The sequence below is a fragment of the Rhinolophus ferrumequinum genome, chromosome 8 (genome assembly GCF_004115265.2).
Source record: "Rhinolophus ferrumequinum isolate MPI-CBG mRhiFer1 chromosome 8, mRhiFer1_v1.p, whole genome shotgun sequence".
NCBI lineage: Eukaryota > Metazoa > Chordata > Mammalia > Chiroptera > Rhinolophidae > Rhinolophus > Rhinolophus ferrumequinum.
The window spans coordinates 13,346,039-13,363,711 of record NC_046291.1 but is presented as its reverse complement, the minus strand read 5'-3'; the positions used below and the strand labels follow the sequence as shown (position 1 = coordinate 13,363,711).

Here is a 17,673-nt window from a genome sequence, read left to right as displayed (position 1 = left end):
TTTCAGTAGCTGAAGTAAATTCCTTGCCACTATGCTTTCCCAAAACTGTTAACTAGGACATTTTCAAAGTCAACATTCCCTCTACCTTCTTTCAACCTTATTCCCTCTTAGTGTCCTCAAGTGAACATAAAGGTTTTATTAAAATAAACTACCACATTGCTTTAGTTTTTGGCTTTTCCGTATTGTCCTAAAGTTTCTGTCACATAGCTGTATTATCTTAACAATGGAGAAATTTTCATTTTAAGAATTGTGAATTACATTTAAAGTTTAATGTGTAAGGAAAATTCAAAAGCTATTAATTTCATTTGTTCTGCAGTTTAGCTACAAAGGATTTAAGGTAATTTTAGGAACTTACAGTAAGTTACAAATTAGCAGAGAAAGAAATAGAAGTAGAGATATAAAACAGAGCCAGGAATGATGTTAATACTAACTAAGAGTCTAAAGGCCCACAGTCTTATCACAAAGAGTCACAAATTGGCTCTAAGCTTTCTAACAGACAATTCAAAATGACAAACTTGGTCAGATTTGATGGTGTTTCTAAGATTTTTAAAATTTGTTTTAGGTGTATCTGCACACGTATTTATATATTTATGCAGAACCACATAGACATACCAAACAAATAAAATGCATTAATAACCAAAGATGTTATTAAAATCCATGTTATATGAACTATGAAAGTTTTTAAAATTTGTAAGAAACCAGTTTTGGTCAATCTCTAAGACCGATAACTAAAACTTTAATAAATATGGTTGAACTGAATAGTATTGTTGACAAGCAGAAAGGAAGTGTTACTTTACTCAATGAGTTATATGCTTATGGAAGATAATCACCCCAGAACTACCACAGGTTGAAATATATATGGCTTGATAAGTTTAGATAAATTAACAATTGACAAATCCGTGGGTTAGAAAGTCTGTGCTTCCTTAGATATTGATATTGGTCCCTTAATCCTAAAATAGGATCTCAAGATGTCCCTAAATTTCAACTTCAAATCAATCATAAAAAAATAAATTTCAGATGAATCAAAAAGCTACACATTTTGAAAAAAAAAAGACAAATATACATACATGCACACAAAAGAACCCATAAAAATTAATCAAAGAAAATATAGGAGAATAATGCTTAAAACTGTGGAACAGGATACCCCTTCTTAAGTCAGACACAAAACATAAAATTCATATAGGAAGACTGATAAATGACTACACCCAAATTGAAAATCTTATATATCTAAAAGGCCCCCAAAGTCAAAAGACACACTAATAGAGAAGGTTTACAACATACATATAGAAAACGGATTACTATCCCAAATATATATAGCTATGAAAACCAAAAATAGTTAGAAATCAAGATTTTACCTATCATACTGGCAAAAATTTTAAAGTATTGCTATGAAAAAGCAGCAGATAGAAGCTGAAAGGATTAGCGGAAAATTCAGGGGCTGCCAACTGCAGAGGTCTCGTCTAGCCAAATGTTTCGAGTCTGAGTCTAGCTAAATATTTGGAAGTCTTAGCCTGCAAGAACAAAACCACTCCTCAGAGAAACAGAACAAAATCAAGAGCATCTTCCATCACATAATATTCTATATGCAATCAAAAAGCAGTGGACATGAGAAGGAACAGGGAGATGTGACTCACAGGCTCCAAATATAACTTGTCCACACATAAAAAAAAAAATAAATAAAATCAACGCTAAGATAGCTTTCAAATCACCAGATTCAAAGCTGCTAGTACAAAAACTGTTCAAGAATTATGGACAAAATATACACATAATGAAGAAATGAGGAAATAGCAGTGGAAACTTTAAAAAGTGAACCAAATGTATTCTAGAGATGAAAAGGAAAATAACTGAAGCAAAAATCTGGACACTTCTAGCCACGATGGAAAAACAGAGACTAGATTTACTCTCTTGCCTGAAATAACCATAAAAGGGGCAAAACGTATGAAACAATAGTTTTCATGGCTGGCACTGGACACCAGGCAATGAAGGGCAGCCATTCCTGAGAGACAGGAAACAGCTGAGGTGAGCCCCACGACTTCCCCAGCTTATTGCCTGGAGCAGTTTCCAAACTGCAGGGCAGGAAAGGGGAACCCGATTAGAGCCCAGAGGACTCCCCAGCTTGAAGAGACATAGCTGAGTGTCTAGGGAGACCAAGATGGCTGTAGTTCAATGGACAGAGTATTGGAGAGGAGATAGCTACAGAGAGAGCGAGCTCTGGAGATCTGCAGAGGACCCTCCTCAAGTATTCAGCCAAGTATTGATCAGCTCCTGCATGTCAAGAAATGACCCCAGGCCAGAGCCATCCAAGGTAACTCGGGGGAACAGGGCTCATACAAACAGAAAACCTCACTACTCATGTGGAATGGGTAAAAGAGGCAGGAAGGTCTTGCTTCAGTAGTAGCAACTAATTAGCCCTACACAGATCACTGCTTAATCAATGAAAAACATAAACAGAGGAAAAGAAAGCAGAGAAAAGTCGATGAAACCAAAAGCTGGTTCTTTGAGATCAATGCAATGGATAAACCTTAGCCACACTGATCAAGGGAAAAAAGACATAGAATGAAAAAGGTGCTATCACTACAGATACTACAGATATTAAAAGGATAATAAGAGAATATTACAAACAACTTTAAGCCAATAAATTTGATAACTCAGACTAAAATGAATACATTCCTTGAAAACCACAAATTTCCAAAGCTCACTCAAGAGGTTAATCAAGATTTACTGACAAGTACTCTGGCGTACCAGAGTATTAAGGATGTGATTTATTCCTCCCCTGCGTAAAAGCTCCTGATTTCCAAATGCAGCAAAAAAACCAGAGCTTAAAGTTAAATTAAGTGAGGAAATGCCTTCTGATTTAGATAATAGATTCTTCAAAGAAAGTATGTCCGGCATAGATAATCTGGCTCAACCATTTACTAGCTATATCTATCCTTGTCAGAAATCTTATAACTTGTTGTTTATTTTGAAATAATATTTAAATTCTTATTGTTTTGCTTAATGATGACATATTAGCAAGCTAACAAGTAGACTCGTTATGAAATGTTAATTGGAATCAGAAGAAAAAAGTTTCTTCTACCACATGAGCCGAGATGTTTCAGGAAAAAGACTTCAGTGAGCTTAACTACAGGTGTGATTTTTAAGTGTTTTTCACTCCGTAAGAAAACACGCAGTGTCCCCCTCAGCCCTGTCCCTGGCCCATCACTTACACACAAGTCTCTTCCAATCTCCATGGTTTACCAAAATGCAATTACTAAAAAATAGAAATTCCTTTTTCTATTCGTATTCAAGACACACACATATATAACTATTAATCATACCTTTTGATCAGAATGAGATAACTTGTTGATATATTTCAAGACCAACACACAAATACCTGATGTTAGCTAAAGCCTGATGTTTCTTAGCATCAGTAAATAGGATGGTTGAAATACTAAAATTATTTCAAGGACTCCTACTGTTGCCTTCCTTGACCTTTAAGTGCTCACGAATTATTTAGGTTTGAAGATCACTGCACTAAAAAGACTTGGTATGGGGCATGATGTATATGGTAATGTCAGAGATACTAAGAAAATGCAGTCATTTAAAACTCTCAAGTTTTATCTGTCAATTTATAATTATACTCACTCAAAACTCAGTTGACGCCAAAAAAAGTTCCACTTTAAAATGACAGATCATTTCAAATTACCACGGTTCAATAGTCAGTAGTATAATCCACTACTAATGATTTGAATCAGAAAACAAAAAATAAAACCAGGAAAATCTCTAGGACTAGATACTTCTTCTCTATATAGTAATTAAAATATATCTCTTGTTTCTCCACGCACACACTGTTTATAAACAGTAACAAAGTGCTGTCTGATAAAGGAAACTTAAACTCTTGTGACTCTTACATATTATTACTTTAGAAATGCTTTGAAAAAATCTGCATATAAAAAATAAAGGAAGAAGGAAGGAAAATATGAGGAAAAGGAGAAAGGGAGAGAGAGTGAGTGACGGAAGGAATAGGGATGAAGGGAGAGAAGGGAAGGCAAGGACAAAAGAAGATGCAACCGCAAACCTGCAAATGTTCTGATGTAATTTCTCTTGAAGTTCAATGAAGCTGTCATATCGATCTTTAGTAAACTTTATATTTCGGAGAACTGCTGCTACAGCATAAGGGCGTATTTTAGCTGTCTGAAATTCATCATATCATTAGAAATGGTAAATATTAAAGCTCTTCTTTGTAATAACATCTTGTAACATTAGGCTGATGCAAAAGTAACTGTGGTTTTTGCAATTGTTTTTAACCTTTTAAACCATAATTACTTTTGCACCAACCTAATAGAAAACTGCACTCTTGACATTGTCACACATTCTCATCCTAACAAGTATATATTCATTCATTCAACCAATAAGCAATGGTGATGAGAGAAAATCACTGTCCTCATGGAATTTACATTTCAACAAGATTTCTGAAAATTTCTGAAATCAATTAGAAAAAATTAACATTTAAGTAGTTTGCTTATTGTTGATATTTTTTAACCAAAATAACCTCCCCCCATAGTTTTTCTTTTTAAGTTTATTACTATATCACAATTTAAACAATTATGTCTCAAATGTATTTTACATAAACACTTGGATGTTATTTTCCAAAATTATTCATGGAAAACAGATGCTTTGTTCCCTTTCATTTCTTGTAAAAACAAACTGACAATTTGTAAAAGCTAGAGGTTCAATATACAGCCATTTTAACAAATGATCAAATAAATTACATTTGGCAGAAGGGTCAGCTTTGTTCTTTTTCCTCCCCTCCTTATAGACATTTACACAAAAGAGATTCCTTTTCAAAAGGAAAATAAAATTGTATCCTTATTACCGCTTCCGCGATGATCAATTTCTGCATTTCTCCATTAGGTGTCACCCGTTTAAATACTGGAGGCTTTATCCTGAAACAATATTGAAACAAACTTTCTCATTATTAATCAAAACATTTGATAAATTAATTATATTCTCTTCTGTGTAAGGAAAAGTAAACAAAATGAACAATCAGTTGAAGTTACAACAAATCAAATTTGAAGTGAGTTTTTTAAAAAAGCAAAAATTAACTTTCTGTTGTGTTTCCCCGAAAATGAGACCCAGCCGGACCATCAGCCCTAATGCGTCTTTTGGAGCAAAAAATATAAGACCCAGTATTATATTATTATATTATATTATATTATATTATATTATATTATATTATATTATAATATATTATATTATATATTATATTATATTATAATATATTATATTATATTATATTATAATATATTATATTATATTATATATAATATATTATATTATATTATATTATATTATATTATATTATATTATATTATATTATACTATATTATATTATATATTATAAGACCCGGTCTTATATTACATTAGAATAAGACCGGGCCTTATGTTAAGTTCTGCTCCAAAAGACGCAGTAGGGCTGATGGTCCGGCCCGGCCTTATCTTCGGGGAACAGGGTACCATTTAACGTTGCCCCAAAACAGTACAGAATGGCTCTGGTAATGAACATCCTGTTAGTAGAGGATAGAAAACATTAACTAAACAACTGTCTGAGGGGCATTTAAACATCAGCTGAGCGGCTGGATTAAACAGCCTTTAACTCTTATTCCAAGCATGAGATTCTGAAAGCCCAAGAAAAACAGGGCTTATTCCAAATACGGATCTGGACCCACTGAATCAGGATATTCAAGGGAAAGGGCTGCTGAGTGGTACATATTAAGGGCACAATTCAGGCAATTCTTAGCAGGAAAAGTTGGACTATTTTAAGTCCGTGCTTCTCAACCTTCAATCAGCTGGGGAATTTGCTTCCAATCAACTGGGGAATTTGTTAAAGCACAGATTCTGACTCAGTAGGTCCTGGGTAGAGGATGAGATTCTGCAGTTCCAGCAAGCTCCCAGGTGATGCAAATGATGCTGGTCCATGGGCCACACTTTGAGCAGCAAAGCTTTTAAGTCACTTTCCTAATTGTCCGATCATAAAAATCAAATGTGCCTGTTAAAAACTGAAATTCTAATTGGATAGGTTTGGGAAATACTCTAAGGGAATGTTCCTGACCCTTAAATTTAAGCATCACATTAGCATGCAAGAAACCAACTTAGTAAAGCCCAAATTTTAACCACCTTAACCCAATGCCCAATTACCATCCTTTCACCAACACCCATCACTCACCATAGTTTCAGAATCTAGCCCATCAGCCAGAAGCTCTTATTCTTTTGCAACTGACCAGATAATGTACGAGTATAAGGAATCAGAACCAAAATAATTATTTTTGATAGGTGTTGTTTCACCTCTTATTCACGTTAATATATTACTTTCTATATTACATGGAGGGTTGGTAGCCGACTTTAAGATCTTCATGATAAATGAGGAGATGGAAACTCGAGAGGCCAATTAACTTGCCCAAGATCATACAACCATCGTAAGATTTTCAGTTTTCCAGTTAGAAAGCTCCACGCAAGCTTCCTTAGAATTCTTAAGAAAAAAGCATATAAAGTTTTGTCACCTCCACTTTTCCTCCCAACCTTTATAACAAATCCAGGAACCACCTATTCCAATTGGATTGCTGAGGGAACTCCCATGAACCCACTAAAGAATTTTTTAAAAAGTCATAAAATCACTGACCACACCAATTTTAAAATACGCTCCCAAAACGAAAGGCCATGACTCAATATGCAGACAAAGTGCTAACGGGCCACCATCTACATGAGCCTCGCCCTCCAATTGTCCATCCAGGCAAACTCAGAGCTGTGTACCTGTCCAACAAGGCTTGTTTTCTAGAAACTTAAACAGAGTTGCTGATAATGACAGGAAAAGAAAAGGAATCCAATGTGGCAAATCATTTAATGACTATATCCCCTTACCTTTCCTTAAAGACTTGAAGTCCTCGAACCAATCCTTCCAGGCACAGGAGATCATATCTATTGGCGGGGACGTCAATTTTGTAAAGAACAATATCAGATGCCCCCTCTGCCTTTTCATTCCCTCGTTCCTTACTTATAATTTCCTTCTCGGAAGTCTAAAACAAGGACAAAAAATAAAATAAAACTAAGTAAATCTAAGTTCTTTTGAAAAAGTAATCAGCCCTATAAAGCAGTAACTATATTATACGTGTTTTTTTCTGCGATAAAATATGGGTTTATTATATCTGCAAAAATAATAATATAAAAATGACTGTTACTGAGTTCAGACATCTAGCATCCTCCTTCATTCCAAACAACACAAATCCATCTAAAGCAAGGCTCAGCAAACGATGGCCCATGGCCACATCCTACCTGCCATCTGTTTTTGTAAATACAGTTTTATTGGAACGTAGCCAGGCCCGTTTGTTTACTCTCTGGCCCTTTAAGGAAGTCTGCCCGCCCTGATGTAAATGAAAACTGCAAACACCACCAAGAACATAGGACAACAACAATGAAAACAGAAGTGTCACCCAGGCAAAGTAAATATGATTCATCAAATAAAAACTTTAAATTTCTGATAAGGTAGTAACTCTAAAAGCCACATCTTGTGGACACCCAAGCCTGGAAGCAACATGAGAATGAGAATAACCATATAAAAACAAAAGCGTTTGAAGAGCTCTTCAGCTGTGGTGTAAATTAGAAGGAATTACAGGTACAAGCGGAAGCAATCTAGTGACAGCAAAGGTGTGGAGCAGCAAGAATGAAGGGGGAAGAAATACCACTAGAATAATTTCAACGCAGTGGCAAAAAACTTCGAGTCTTTCAATCACCACATTACAGCAGAGAACGAGAACAGATTTTCTTAAAGATAACCACTGACAAGAAGTTAAGTTCTGTTCCCTCTGTTTCCCACAGCAGGAAATATACATACATTTAAAATTTTTTCAATCAAAACCCTCAAGAGTTATATTCCCACTGTTAATATTACCCATTAATTATCTGGAAACCCCACATAAGCAGAACTCCCCCTATTTCTATCACCAACAACCTGCTAAAATAACTGATGGATTCCTATCAAAATATGTCATGATTTTTGTTTTACATGATGCCCTCCCACTGCCACAATATGAGCAGTTCAAATTATTGCCCTAAAAAGAATGAAAGCCCACATTTGCACAGCATGCAAAGGAATTCACTTTTGGTCAATAAGCTAGAGGTTAAGTCACACTTCACTATGCGCCCAAGTCACACGTGAGGTATCACAGAGGTCCATACCATCCCGGGACTGTGCAAGGCTGTGCTGGGCTCCACAAAACATCCTACACTGGGCATTTCAAACTGAGGGGGCATATTTTCTAAATGACAGAAGATGAAAAAATAAAAGAAAAAGGGAAAGAAGAGGAAGAGGGAACAGGAGGGAAGAAAAGAGATGGGGAAATGAGGGAGTGTCAAGAGAAGAGGCAAGAGGAGGAGAAAGGATACTTAGAATTTATTTAAATAGAGTTCAGTCAAATGGCTGTTTTTTAGTGAAGAAAGATGAGTCACCTCAGAGGGGATGTTGGACTTCAGGAGGGGGGAAAATGTGGTCACCAGAGAAATGAAGGCATCTGAATAGAAAATGGCCTAACTCCTTTGTAAAAAAGACACTGCAGCTTAAATCTTTCATTTTCAGCATCTCAATTGCAATGACCATATGTGAAGAATGGGTTTGTCAGTACTAACAAGACTCTTATGGAAATCAAAGATCACAGAAATTTCAGAGCCAGAAGTGATCTGTGGGGATCATATAATCCAAGCTCCTTATTTCAGATGAAAAGGAGACCCAGAGAGGTTAAGTAACTGTCTAAGCTAGTGAATGTGGGAGCTCCGACTATTACTCAAGTTTTCTGATATCCAGTATAATACTCTTAGATATCACATTGCCTTAAACATAATTTTCAGGTCTAATAAAATTATTAATAACAACTTAATATAAACTAGAGATATCTCAGTCAAGTTGTCAAGCATACAGATACTCATTAATATTTAAAAAACTTCCTGTAATATTAGTAAGGCGACAGGAGAAACAAGGCAAGACAATGTACATTTTTGTCAGCCTAAAGATTTTTTAACCTTATCGTTATAAAATACTGACTAGATCAAGAAGATAAAAGGTTTAAGGAAAAAAAAAACACTAATTACCAGAGAAACATTAAATTATCTTTTTAGTTTTAAGTACCAGTGTCTTTAATACATAACCATCATCAGTTAATTTATTTTGCAAATTAATTAATTTACTTTGCAAATAAAGCCATTTTTTAATATTTTAATCATTATACAATCAAACGACTAGGAAAATGCTTCATAATCATTTTTAGAAGCAATTCTTCAAAAACGGGATATCATTTTACAAGATCAATGTACTCGTATACAGTAATGAATTAGGAATGAATTAGCGCTGGTTAAATAAGCATGGAGGAAGGTGGGGCTGGGGGCACAGAAAGTGAAGGAGGGGGAGCCAGAGGCCAAGGAGACAGCAACTCACTCTGGCTAAAGCAACATTTCCCCTGCTTCCCAGGCCCCTTTCCATATGGTGAATCTGTAACAAGGCACCTCTCTGCAGGGAGCTCACTTTGATTCTTGAGATACTTGAGATGGTCTACCCATCCCCACAGCACTAGCCTGATAACTTGAAGTGACTGCATACAGAATAAAGCATGACCACCTTTTTAGGTTTTAAGCAAAGCAAGAGACCCTCAAAACCAGAGCTTAGCCCCTTACCACAGAGAACATTGACATCACCATGGCCCACAAGTGTTTCATTTTATCCCACCATAAGGTAACAAAGATAAGCGATAGTAAACCTCTGAAAAATGTGCTTATATAGAGAACATTTGAAAAATAAATATATGATACATACAATTTCATCAAGTTCCAGGCCAAATTCAAAACACAGTTCATCAAATTCTTCGTCGGCTAGAAAAAAAAAGATTGCTAATTTTAATCTGATCAGCACAAATGAAATGAGTATATATGAGGTGTGATCCAGAAATACAATAAATGTTTAAGTAAAAGAATTTATTACAGTAAAAGACACATTGCCATTAACCAACCCTCTTCAAAATACTCCTCCTTGCTTCGAACACACTTACCCCATTGTTCTTGCCACTTTCAGAGGCAGTTCTGGAAGTCCTCTATCGTGTCTTTAGTTGTGATGTCGTGGCTGCCTTGATGTCCTGAATCAATTCAAAACGTTTACCTTTCATGGTCATTTTGACTTTAGGGAAGAGCCAGAAGTCACACGGTGCCAGACCCAGTGAATAAGGTGAATGAGGACACACCCTAATGTTTTTATTTGACAGAAAATGCTGTACCAGAAGTGATGTGTGACATGGAGCCTTTCCGATGCGATCACAAAGTACAGTGAATGCTGCTGCCGAGTGCCATCCAATGGAAAGGCAGGGATCTTTAAGGAAGCGGTGCATCGACCCTTAGTAACAATGTGTGACAAGTTTCAACTTGTTCGGTGCAGTCAGTTGAGTGTGAGCTACGGTTGAGAGACGATGTGTTTTAAAGTGTGCTGTAAATCATACACCATCATGACAATGCTCTGTGTCACACATCGCTTCTGGTATATGGCAATTTACGGTGTGTCCTCATCCACCTTATTCACAGGATCAGACACTGTGCGACTTCTGGCTCTTCCCCAAAGTCAAAATGATTCAGGACATCAAGGCAGCCACGACAGCACAGCTAAAGACACTCACAAAAGAGGACTTCCAGAACTGCCTCAGAAAGTGGCAAGAACAATGGGATAAGTGTGTTCAAAGAGAGAAGTATTTTGAGGGGGGTTAATGGCAATGTATCTTTTACTATAATAAATGTTTCTTTATTTAAACATTCACCATATTGTTTGATCGCACTTCATAAGTTGCATTTTCTTATTAATTGCCTTATACCAAGCATACTAAATATTAGCCATCAGGTATCACCATTTAAAAACAAAACCAAAAAAACTTGAACAAAAAAATTTAAAAATAAGAAAATGCACACAAAACTATCAAAGGACTGATTCATCTAATATCAACTACAGGGAAATTTACATTTACTTATAAGAAAAACATCTTATTAAGTAGGGATTGAATGTAAAGTAAGCGCCAAATCACAGACCCAACACAATGGAATAATGTCATATAAATCCTATCATTCAAGATTCTCTGAGGCAGCCTGCCAGCTGGCTTTGGAGCCAGGGCAATCAAAATGAATTCTGACTATCCCCCTTGCTAGTTCTGAGAGCTTGGCACCTTATGTAAACTTTCTAATTCCTACGCCTCATCCATAAAGTGGATCAAAATGCCTCACTCATAAAGTAGCAGTTTACAGCCATTTATTTATAGCACAAAACTGTTGGAAAGATTTAAATGAGTTCAGATAATGGGCCTGGCACAGTCCCCTCAATGAAATGTAGTAGGTCTGCAATAATTAATGGTTCTCTTTTTTATTTTTAAATTACATTCTACTTTGCTTTGCTACCTGATACAACATTTTCAGGGTTTTCTCATTACCAAAAATTGGACACAAACCATCATTACCAATATATTCTAGTGAAAAGCTCGTCTTAAGAGTGCCGATTCCCATAAGAAAAGATGAAATGTAATTTGCAACATGGATGAATCGAGATTATCATGCTAAGCAAAATAAGTCAGACAGAAAAAGTCAAGAACCATATGATGTCACTCATATGTGGGATATAAAACTGAAAGCAACAAACAAACAAGACAAACAAAAACTCAGACACAGACAACGGTTTAGTGGTTACCAGAGGGTAAGGGGGGATTGGGGTGGTAGAAGTTAGTAAAGGGGGTCAAATCCATGGTGACAGAAGGAGAACTGACTTTGGGGTGGTGAGCACACAATGCAACATACAGATGATGTACTATAAAATTGTACCCTTGAAACCTATATAATTTTACTAACCAATGTCACCCCAATAAATTTAATAGAAATTTAAAAAATGAAAAAAAATTCCTGATCCTGACATTGAACTTCAATTAAATTCAACAAACATTTACTGAGCACCTACTATATGCCAGCACTGCACTACGTGAGAGGGCTGCAGAGATAAACAAAACACAATTCCTGTGTTAACTCCTTCCTAAAGTAGTGAAACAACCAGATGTGTAAATCTAGTGATGCTAAGTGCGAGGTACAGAGATGGCACCATGTAAGTAAAGAGCTCCCCTTAGGGTCAGCTACGTCTTCACAGAAAGGATGAGTTCATTAGGCAGAGATTATGAGTGAGTCAACAGCATGGCCAATTTGGAAAGTTCAATATGGATGAAACATTAAAATTCATGTCAGGAAGAGACACACCATGGAACAAGTAGAAGTCAACACATGACAAGCCAAGGGATTTGCCCTTTCCTGCCTGCAGACAATGGGGAAGTTACACTGAGTAATTTTCAGCTGAGCAAAAGGCATGATCTGCATTTTAAAGAATGATGGCAGAGTAGATAAATGTCTAATCACTATGCTGTATACCTGAAACTAATATTGGATGTCAACTGTAATTGAAAAGGAAAAAAACAGAATAGTGGCAGGATGGTGCATGGATGGGGGCAGGGGAGCTACTCCAACAGTACAGGTGAGACAGTGAGGATTCAATTAAAGCAGCAGCAATGAATATGAGGAAGAAGGAAGAGTGTGAGTAACGTTAGCGGCAAAATCTGTAAGACTCAGTGAGTGAATGGGAGTTGGGACCACTGAGTGAGGAGTCGAGATGACTCCTTGGTCTCTGGTGGGGGTACCATTAACGGGGGCAGGGAATACAGAGGTCCCCAGTGATCCCTGCCTCCTGGCATTCATACCCTTGTGTGAACTAAGGTCTGAAGCAAGCCCATGAGTGAGCGTAGGAGCATATTCTCCAGCCCAGCCAAACCTTGAGCTGACTGCCGGCCCAGCTGACAGCTTGACGACCTACGTGGTGACAGACCCAGAGCCAGAACCAGCCAGCTAAATCCCTCCTGACTCCTATCTCTCAAAAAGTATGTGAAATAATAAAGGCTTGTTGTTTTCCACTCCTTAGTACTGGGGTAATTTGCTGTGTAGCAATAGATAATACAGACTTTAGTCCCTGGAGTGCTGCAGTAGCAGAACCTGGGGAAACATGGGAATGACTTTAGAATCAGGAGGTGGGCTTGGAGAGTGTAAATGAAAACCGAAAGTGCCTTGAAAAAGCTTCACAGTCTCTGAAAAGGATAAAGGTGAGGATATGGAAGAAAATGAGGTGGTGTTATTGGAAACTGACAGAAGGGGACTCCTTTTTATGTACAGGCAGAGAGTTTAGCAATTCTGTTGTCGACAATTTTGTGGACTATAGAAAATGTACCTAACCAACTGGGTAATGTAACGAAGATTTCCAATCAATGCTGAAAGTGTCGCCTGGTTTTTCACTTGCTGCTTAGAATGTGAGACAAGAGATAAACTGAAGGAAAGACGTCTAAACAAAAAGAAACCAGGACTTGATGGTTTTATAAACTCTCAGCCTCTCCAGATGTAAAACAATGCGAAAATTAAGAAATGACTTCTGAGCAAAGAGCAAACCCAGAGCACTGCCAGGAAAACATGGTCCAAAGGTGAAATCAAAGATATGACTGTAAAATCTGAAGACTCAGAAAGATCAAAGGTACTATTCACTCAGAAAAGTAAAGGGTGTGCCTCAAAATTCACTGTCACACCGCTGAGCTTAACAAAGGGCATGGTATCAAAAGCCCAAGGTACAGAGATTTGTGGGTGGTGTGGCTTTTGACTAATGAAATGGAAGCCAGTAAAATTCACCACAGACCCACGAAGTTTTCTAAAAGAAATACATATGCAGAAACACAGTGAGCTTGAGCTGAAAGGGTCTCTGAACCCCCAAAATTCTAGTTGCTGGCAGCAGACTGAGAAAACTAATCAGCTGTAAAGCACCTGTTTTCTTTCACCTAAATAAATAAGTAAATAAATAAGGATCACTCAGAGGGTGGAACCAAGAGCCTAGAGGGGATCCCGCTTGGGCCAAGAGCCCTAGAGAATGATCCCAGGCCTTGAGACCTACGCGAGAACATCCAGCATCTGCCAGCTCGATTGCAGAACTGCCACAGACCAGTGACACTTTCTGTCTCCCATTTCTCCTGCTTCTGAAATGTCTATAGTAGTTGTCCTATGCCTGTCCCCCACTGTATGTCAGGTGTGGGTGGGGCAGATAGCCTGTCTCTTTAGCCTCTAGGCCAACAGTAACTGTATTCAAGCAGCTGTGCTTAAGGAAACACACTGGAAGAGCCTCATCCCTACCTGGTCGTGATTTAGATGAGATTCTGGATTGTGAGCTGCTGCTGTAATAGGATGACACTTCTGGGGACCTTAGGAGAGGGGGAGCATATTTTCAGTATCAGAGGAATGTGAATCATTGGGGACCAGAAGGCAGACTGTAGCAGTTAGCCTCCAAGAATACCAACCTCCTGACCCTGTGTAGTACCCTCCCACATTGTGCCAGAATTGGTCTCTGTCACTTAGAGAATATGGCAAGGGATGGTATTTCGTTTCTGAGATGTCACTGAATACTGTGGCTTCCCTTTTGAGCATTCTCTCAATTATCTGTTGTCTCGGACCTCTCACTCTGGCACAAACAAGCCAAGTTGCAAGCAGTCCTACGGAAAGGTCAAGGTGGGAGACACTAAAGTCTCTGACCAAAAATCAGCAAGGAGCTAATTGAGGCCCACTCGCTGTGGGGACAGAGCCAGGAGTGCAGTTTTCAGGCTCTTGGCCTCACGTGGAAGGGTGCTGGCTCGGGTAGTAAATGGCCATCAACTGATTGGATGGCCATCAGCTGTAACCAGTGAGCCATTGGCCACTAATATAACTGCCTTGGCTATGCTAGCAGCGAATGGTGCCTGGCAAGCAGGGATTGCAGTTAGCAGGGCGGAATGTAGACTGCGGATTGTGGATTGCAGAGTGGCAGATTGCAGTTAGCAAGTGAGGTTGGTTGGCAGAGAAGTGGACAGCGGGTTGCAGATTGTGTGGCTCCTGCTTCCTGTGTCTCCAACCCAGCAGCCAGCAAGACTATAGTGGTGTGACTCCTCTATCTATGGCTCCGTGGGTGTTCCTTTTTGGCCTCACCATGTCCTGCGTTCTTATGTGGGGAACGAGACCAGAGACCCCGCATGACACCCCGCGTGACACCCGCCAAAAACCACTTGAGTGAACTTGGAGTTAGATTCTCTAGCCCACTAGGCCTTGAGCCGACTATAGACTTGGCACCTTTACAGTAACCTGGTGAGAGATCCAGGGCCAGAACCACCCAGCTAAGCTTCCAATCCTGGAATCTCAGAAATCATAGTTAACAAATTGTTGTTTTAAGCTGCTAAGTTTGGGCATAACTTATGCAGTAATAAATAACTAAATGGTTATTGACCAAATTGTACAGAATGATTAAACTATGTTGCCAAACATGCTTTTCCAATTTTGACCTCAACCAAATTAACAATTAAAAGGTTGCAAGAGAACACATGAAATAGAAACTAATGACGAGTATTATTTCTGACCTGTCTGAAGTACATCTCAATAACATCAATCTTTCTGACTGAAATTTTAATGAGTCAGTAGCTGACAGATATTTGTGAAAAATCACGCTAACCTGATTTCTCTCGATATGAGAAAAAGAGAGTAGGCAGGTAGAGAATGTATTAAAACATCAGATGACAGTAAATAGGTTATAAATCTCACCATTTTTTAAAACCTGGATTATTTCTTACTTTCCCAGATAGGAACTGATCAGTGTATTTGTCATATATCACCTTGTGCAATTCAGGTAAATCATACACCATTAGTGAGAATACTATTTAGAAGGATGAGTAAGAAATGTAAATAAGCATATTATAAAATAAAAAGAGTAGAGAATTAGAGCTGGGTTCAGAAGGCAAGAGTATTACCTCTATTTTCAAGGGCTTATGGCAGAACTCTTCAGGAAATAACACTTCAAGAATACATAGTATCTCAAAGTGGAACTTTAGAATCGTCTTTAAAAGCTAACTTTCAGTCATACTGTATTCTACAAAGCAGTATCTGTTAAACAGACTGGGGCTTTGTTACCATATTGATCTCTAAAACCAAAGATAACTCACAAATCAATGAGTACAGCCTTTATACAAGCTGCTCATTATGGGGCGGACAGATGTAATCTCAACTGCTACATCTATATGGCAACTGATAATTGTACTTAATATTTCCCCTTGTAAAATGGTAGAATTGAAGAAGAAATGAAATGTAGCATGAAGACTAAGCCCACCGAATACACTCCTACTCATTCAGGTCTCAGTTCAATTGTTACCACCCTACCTAATGTTATTCTCAGCACAATATCTGTTTTGTTTCCTTTATAGCATTTAACACTATCGGAAATAATTTTACGTATGGGCTAATAATTACTGTTTACCTCCCTCATCAGAGTGTGATCATGGACCTTACGTGTCATGTGCAGCGCTGTATTCCCAAAGCGCTTAGAACAGTGCCTGGCATACAAACAGGCGCTCAGTAAACATTAATAAAATAAAACAGAATACTGTCCCCCACCTCCTGCTCAATCTTCTCCCACCCCTTCATAAATGGAGTTCACATATTGCTCTTATTGCACTCAACCAGTTACACTTGGGATGCAATTCAGTCCCCTGGCACCAGGCAGGCAGTAAGCACTCCACGCGAGATCGCTGAATGAATGGCGAGCCGGGCACGTGCGTGTGATGCAAAGGCAGCTGCAGCGAGAGGGGTTCCTGAGGCTCCATCAACCCAGCTCGGCCGCTCCCGCCGTCAGCAACCCCCCTCCCGACGACCGCCCAAGGCCAAGGCTGCACGAACGTTATCGCGATGCCCGTTTTTTGTTTTTTTTCTGTGTGGGGGGGTCCCTGTCGCCGAGGAGAGCCACAGTGCCCAGGTTACGGTGCCGGCACTCACTGTAAGTCCGGCCCAGGGCTTGGAACAGCAGATCGCGCTTCACGCTGACAGTCGGCATGGCGAGTAGGGACCACTGCGCATGCTCAGAGAGCAAGCCCGGGCTCCGAGACCGAGGTATGTAGGACCAGGTCCCCCTCGTGCGGGCTGTCTTGCATATTGGCAGTCTGCTTTCAACAGCTTCTACTTTCGTTTTCTTCCGAAGGCAAGTAAATGGCCACTATTAAGCTCGGTAAATACAGATGCGTTGCATGAATAACGTACAGGTTCGTAAAGGAGACATAATTGGATAGACTATGCGAGGATTTGATGGGCAGTAAAATGGACAGACTGTGAAGGCCCTCAAGCCACCAACGCACTACGGACGGATGACGCCCAACTAAGTGGGCAGGGCAAGAGGGGCGGGTGCGCAGTAGGGGGCGGGGCCTCGAGATGGAGAATCGTCACCAGAGGTGGCGAGCGTGTGACTGGGCGGGAGAGAAGGCATCCGGGAGAGAAGGATGTGCAAATCCGAGTAGTGGGAGCAGGAAAAACTGTTAACAGACCTCAGCTTTTACTTCATTCTTACACACAATCTCCCGTGTACATTTCTAAGTGTTATACCTGTGCTTTGTTTGAACCTTACAGCAGCCCTATAAGGGAAGTTTCAAAAGATCTCTTTTGAGAAGTAGAAACAGAGTCAGTGCTCTCCACTGGCAGATGCTGTGTTCAGTCCTCTGCTGGCATTAGCATGTTTCCTCCTTTAACAACCCTGAATGTAATCGGCTGGATAAG

General features: G+C 38.9%; 1 protein-coding gene across 1 annotated transcript in view; it reads right to left on the bottom strand.

Annotated features, from left to right (window-relative positions):
* FARSB (phenylalanyl-tRNA synthetase subunit beta) overlaps positions 1–17,166 on the bottom strand; it is a 65,416-nt gene extending 48,250 nt beyond the window's left edge. Inside the window, exons 1-5 of the mRNA XM_033111961.1 lie at positions 16,903–17,166; positions 9,836–9,891; positions 6,898–7,052; positions 4,856–4,925; positions 4,058–4,173 (exon numbers count right to left, since the gene is read on the bottom strand). Of these exons, the coding sequence (XP_032967852.1) occupies positions 4,058–4,173; positions 4,856–4,925; positions 6,898–7,052; positions 9,836–9,891; positions 16,903–16,960 (455 nt within the window). The 5' untranslated portion in view covers positions 16,961–17,166. The remainder of the gene's footprint in view (positions 1–4,057; positions 4,174–4,855; positions 4,926–6,897; positions 7,053–9,835; positions 9,892–16,902) is intronic.
* Positions 17,167–17,673: the final 507 nt, after the last annotated feature.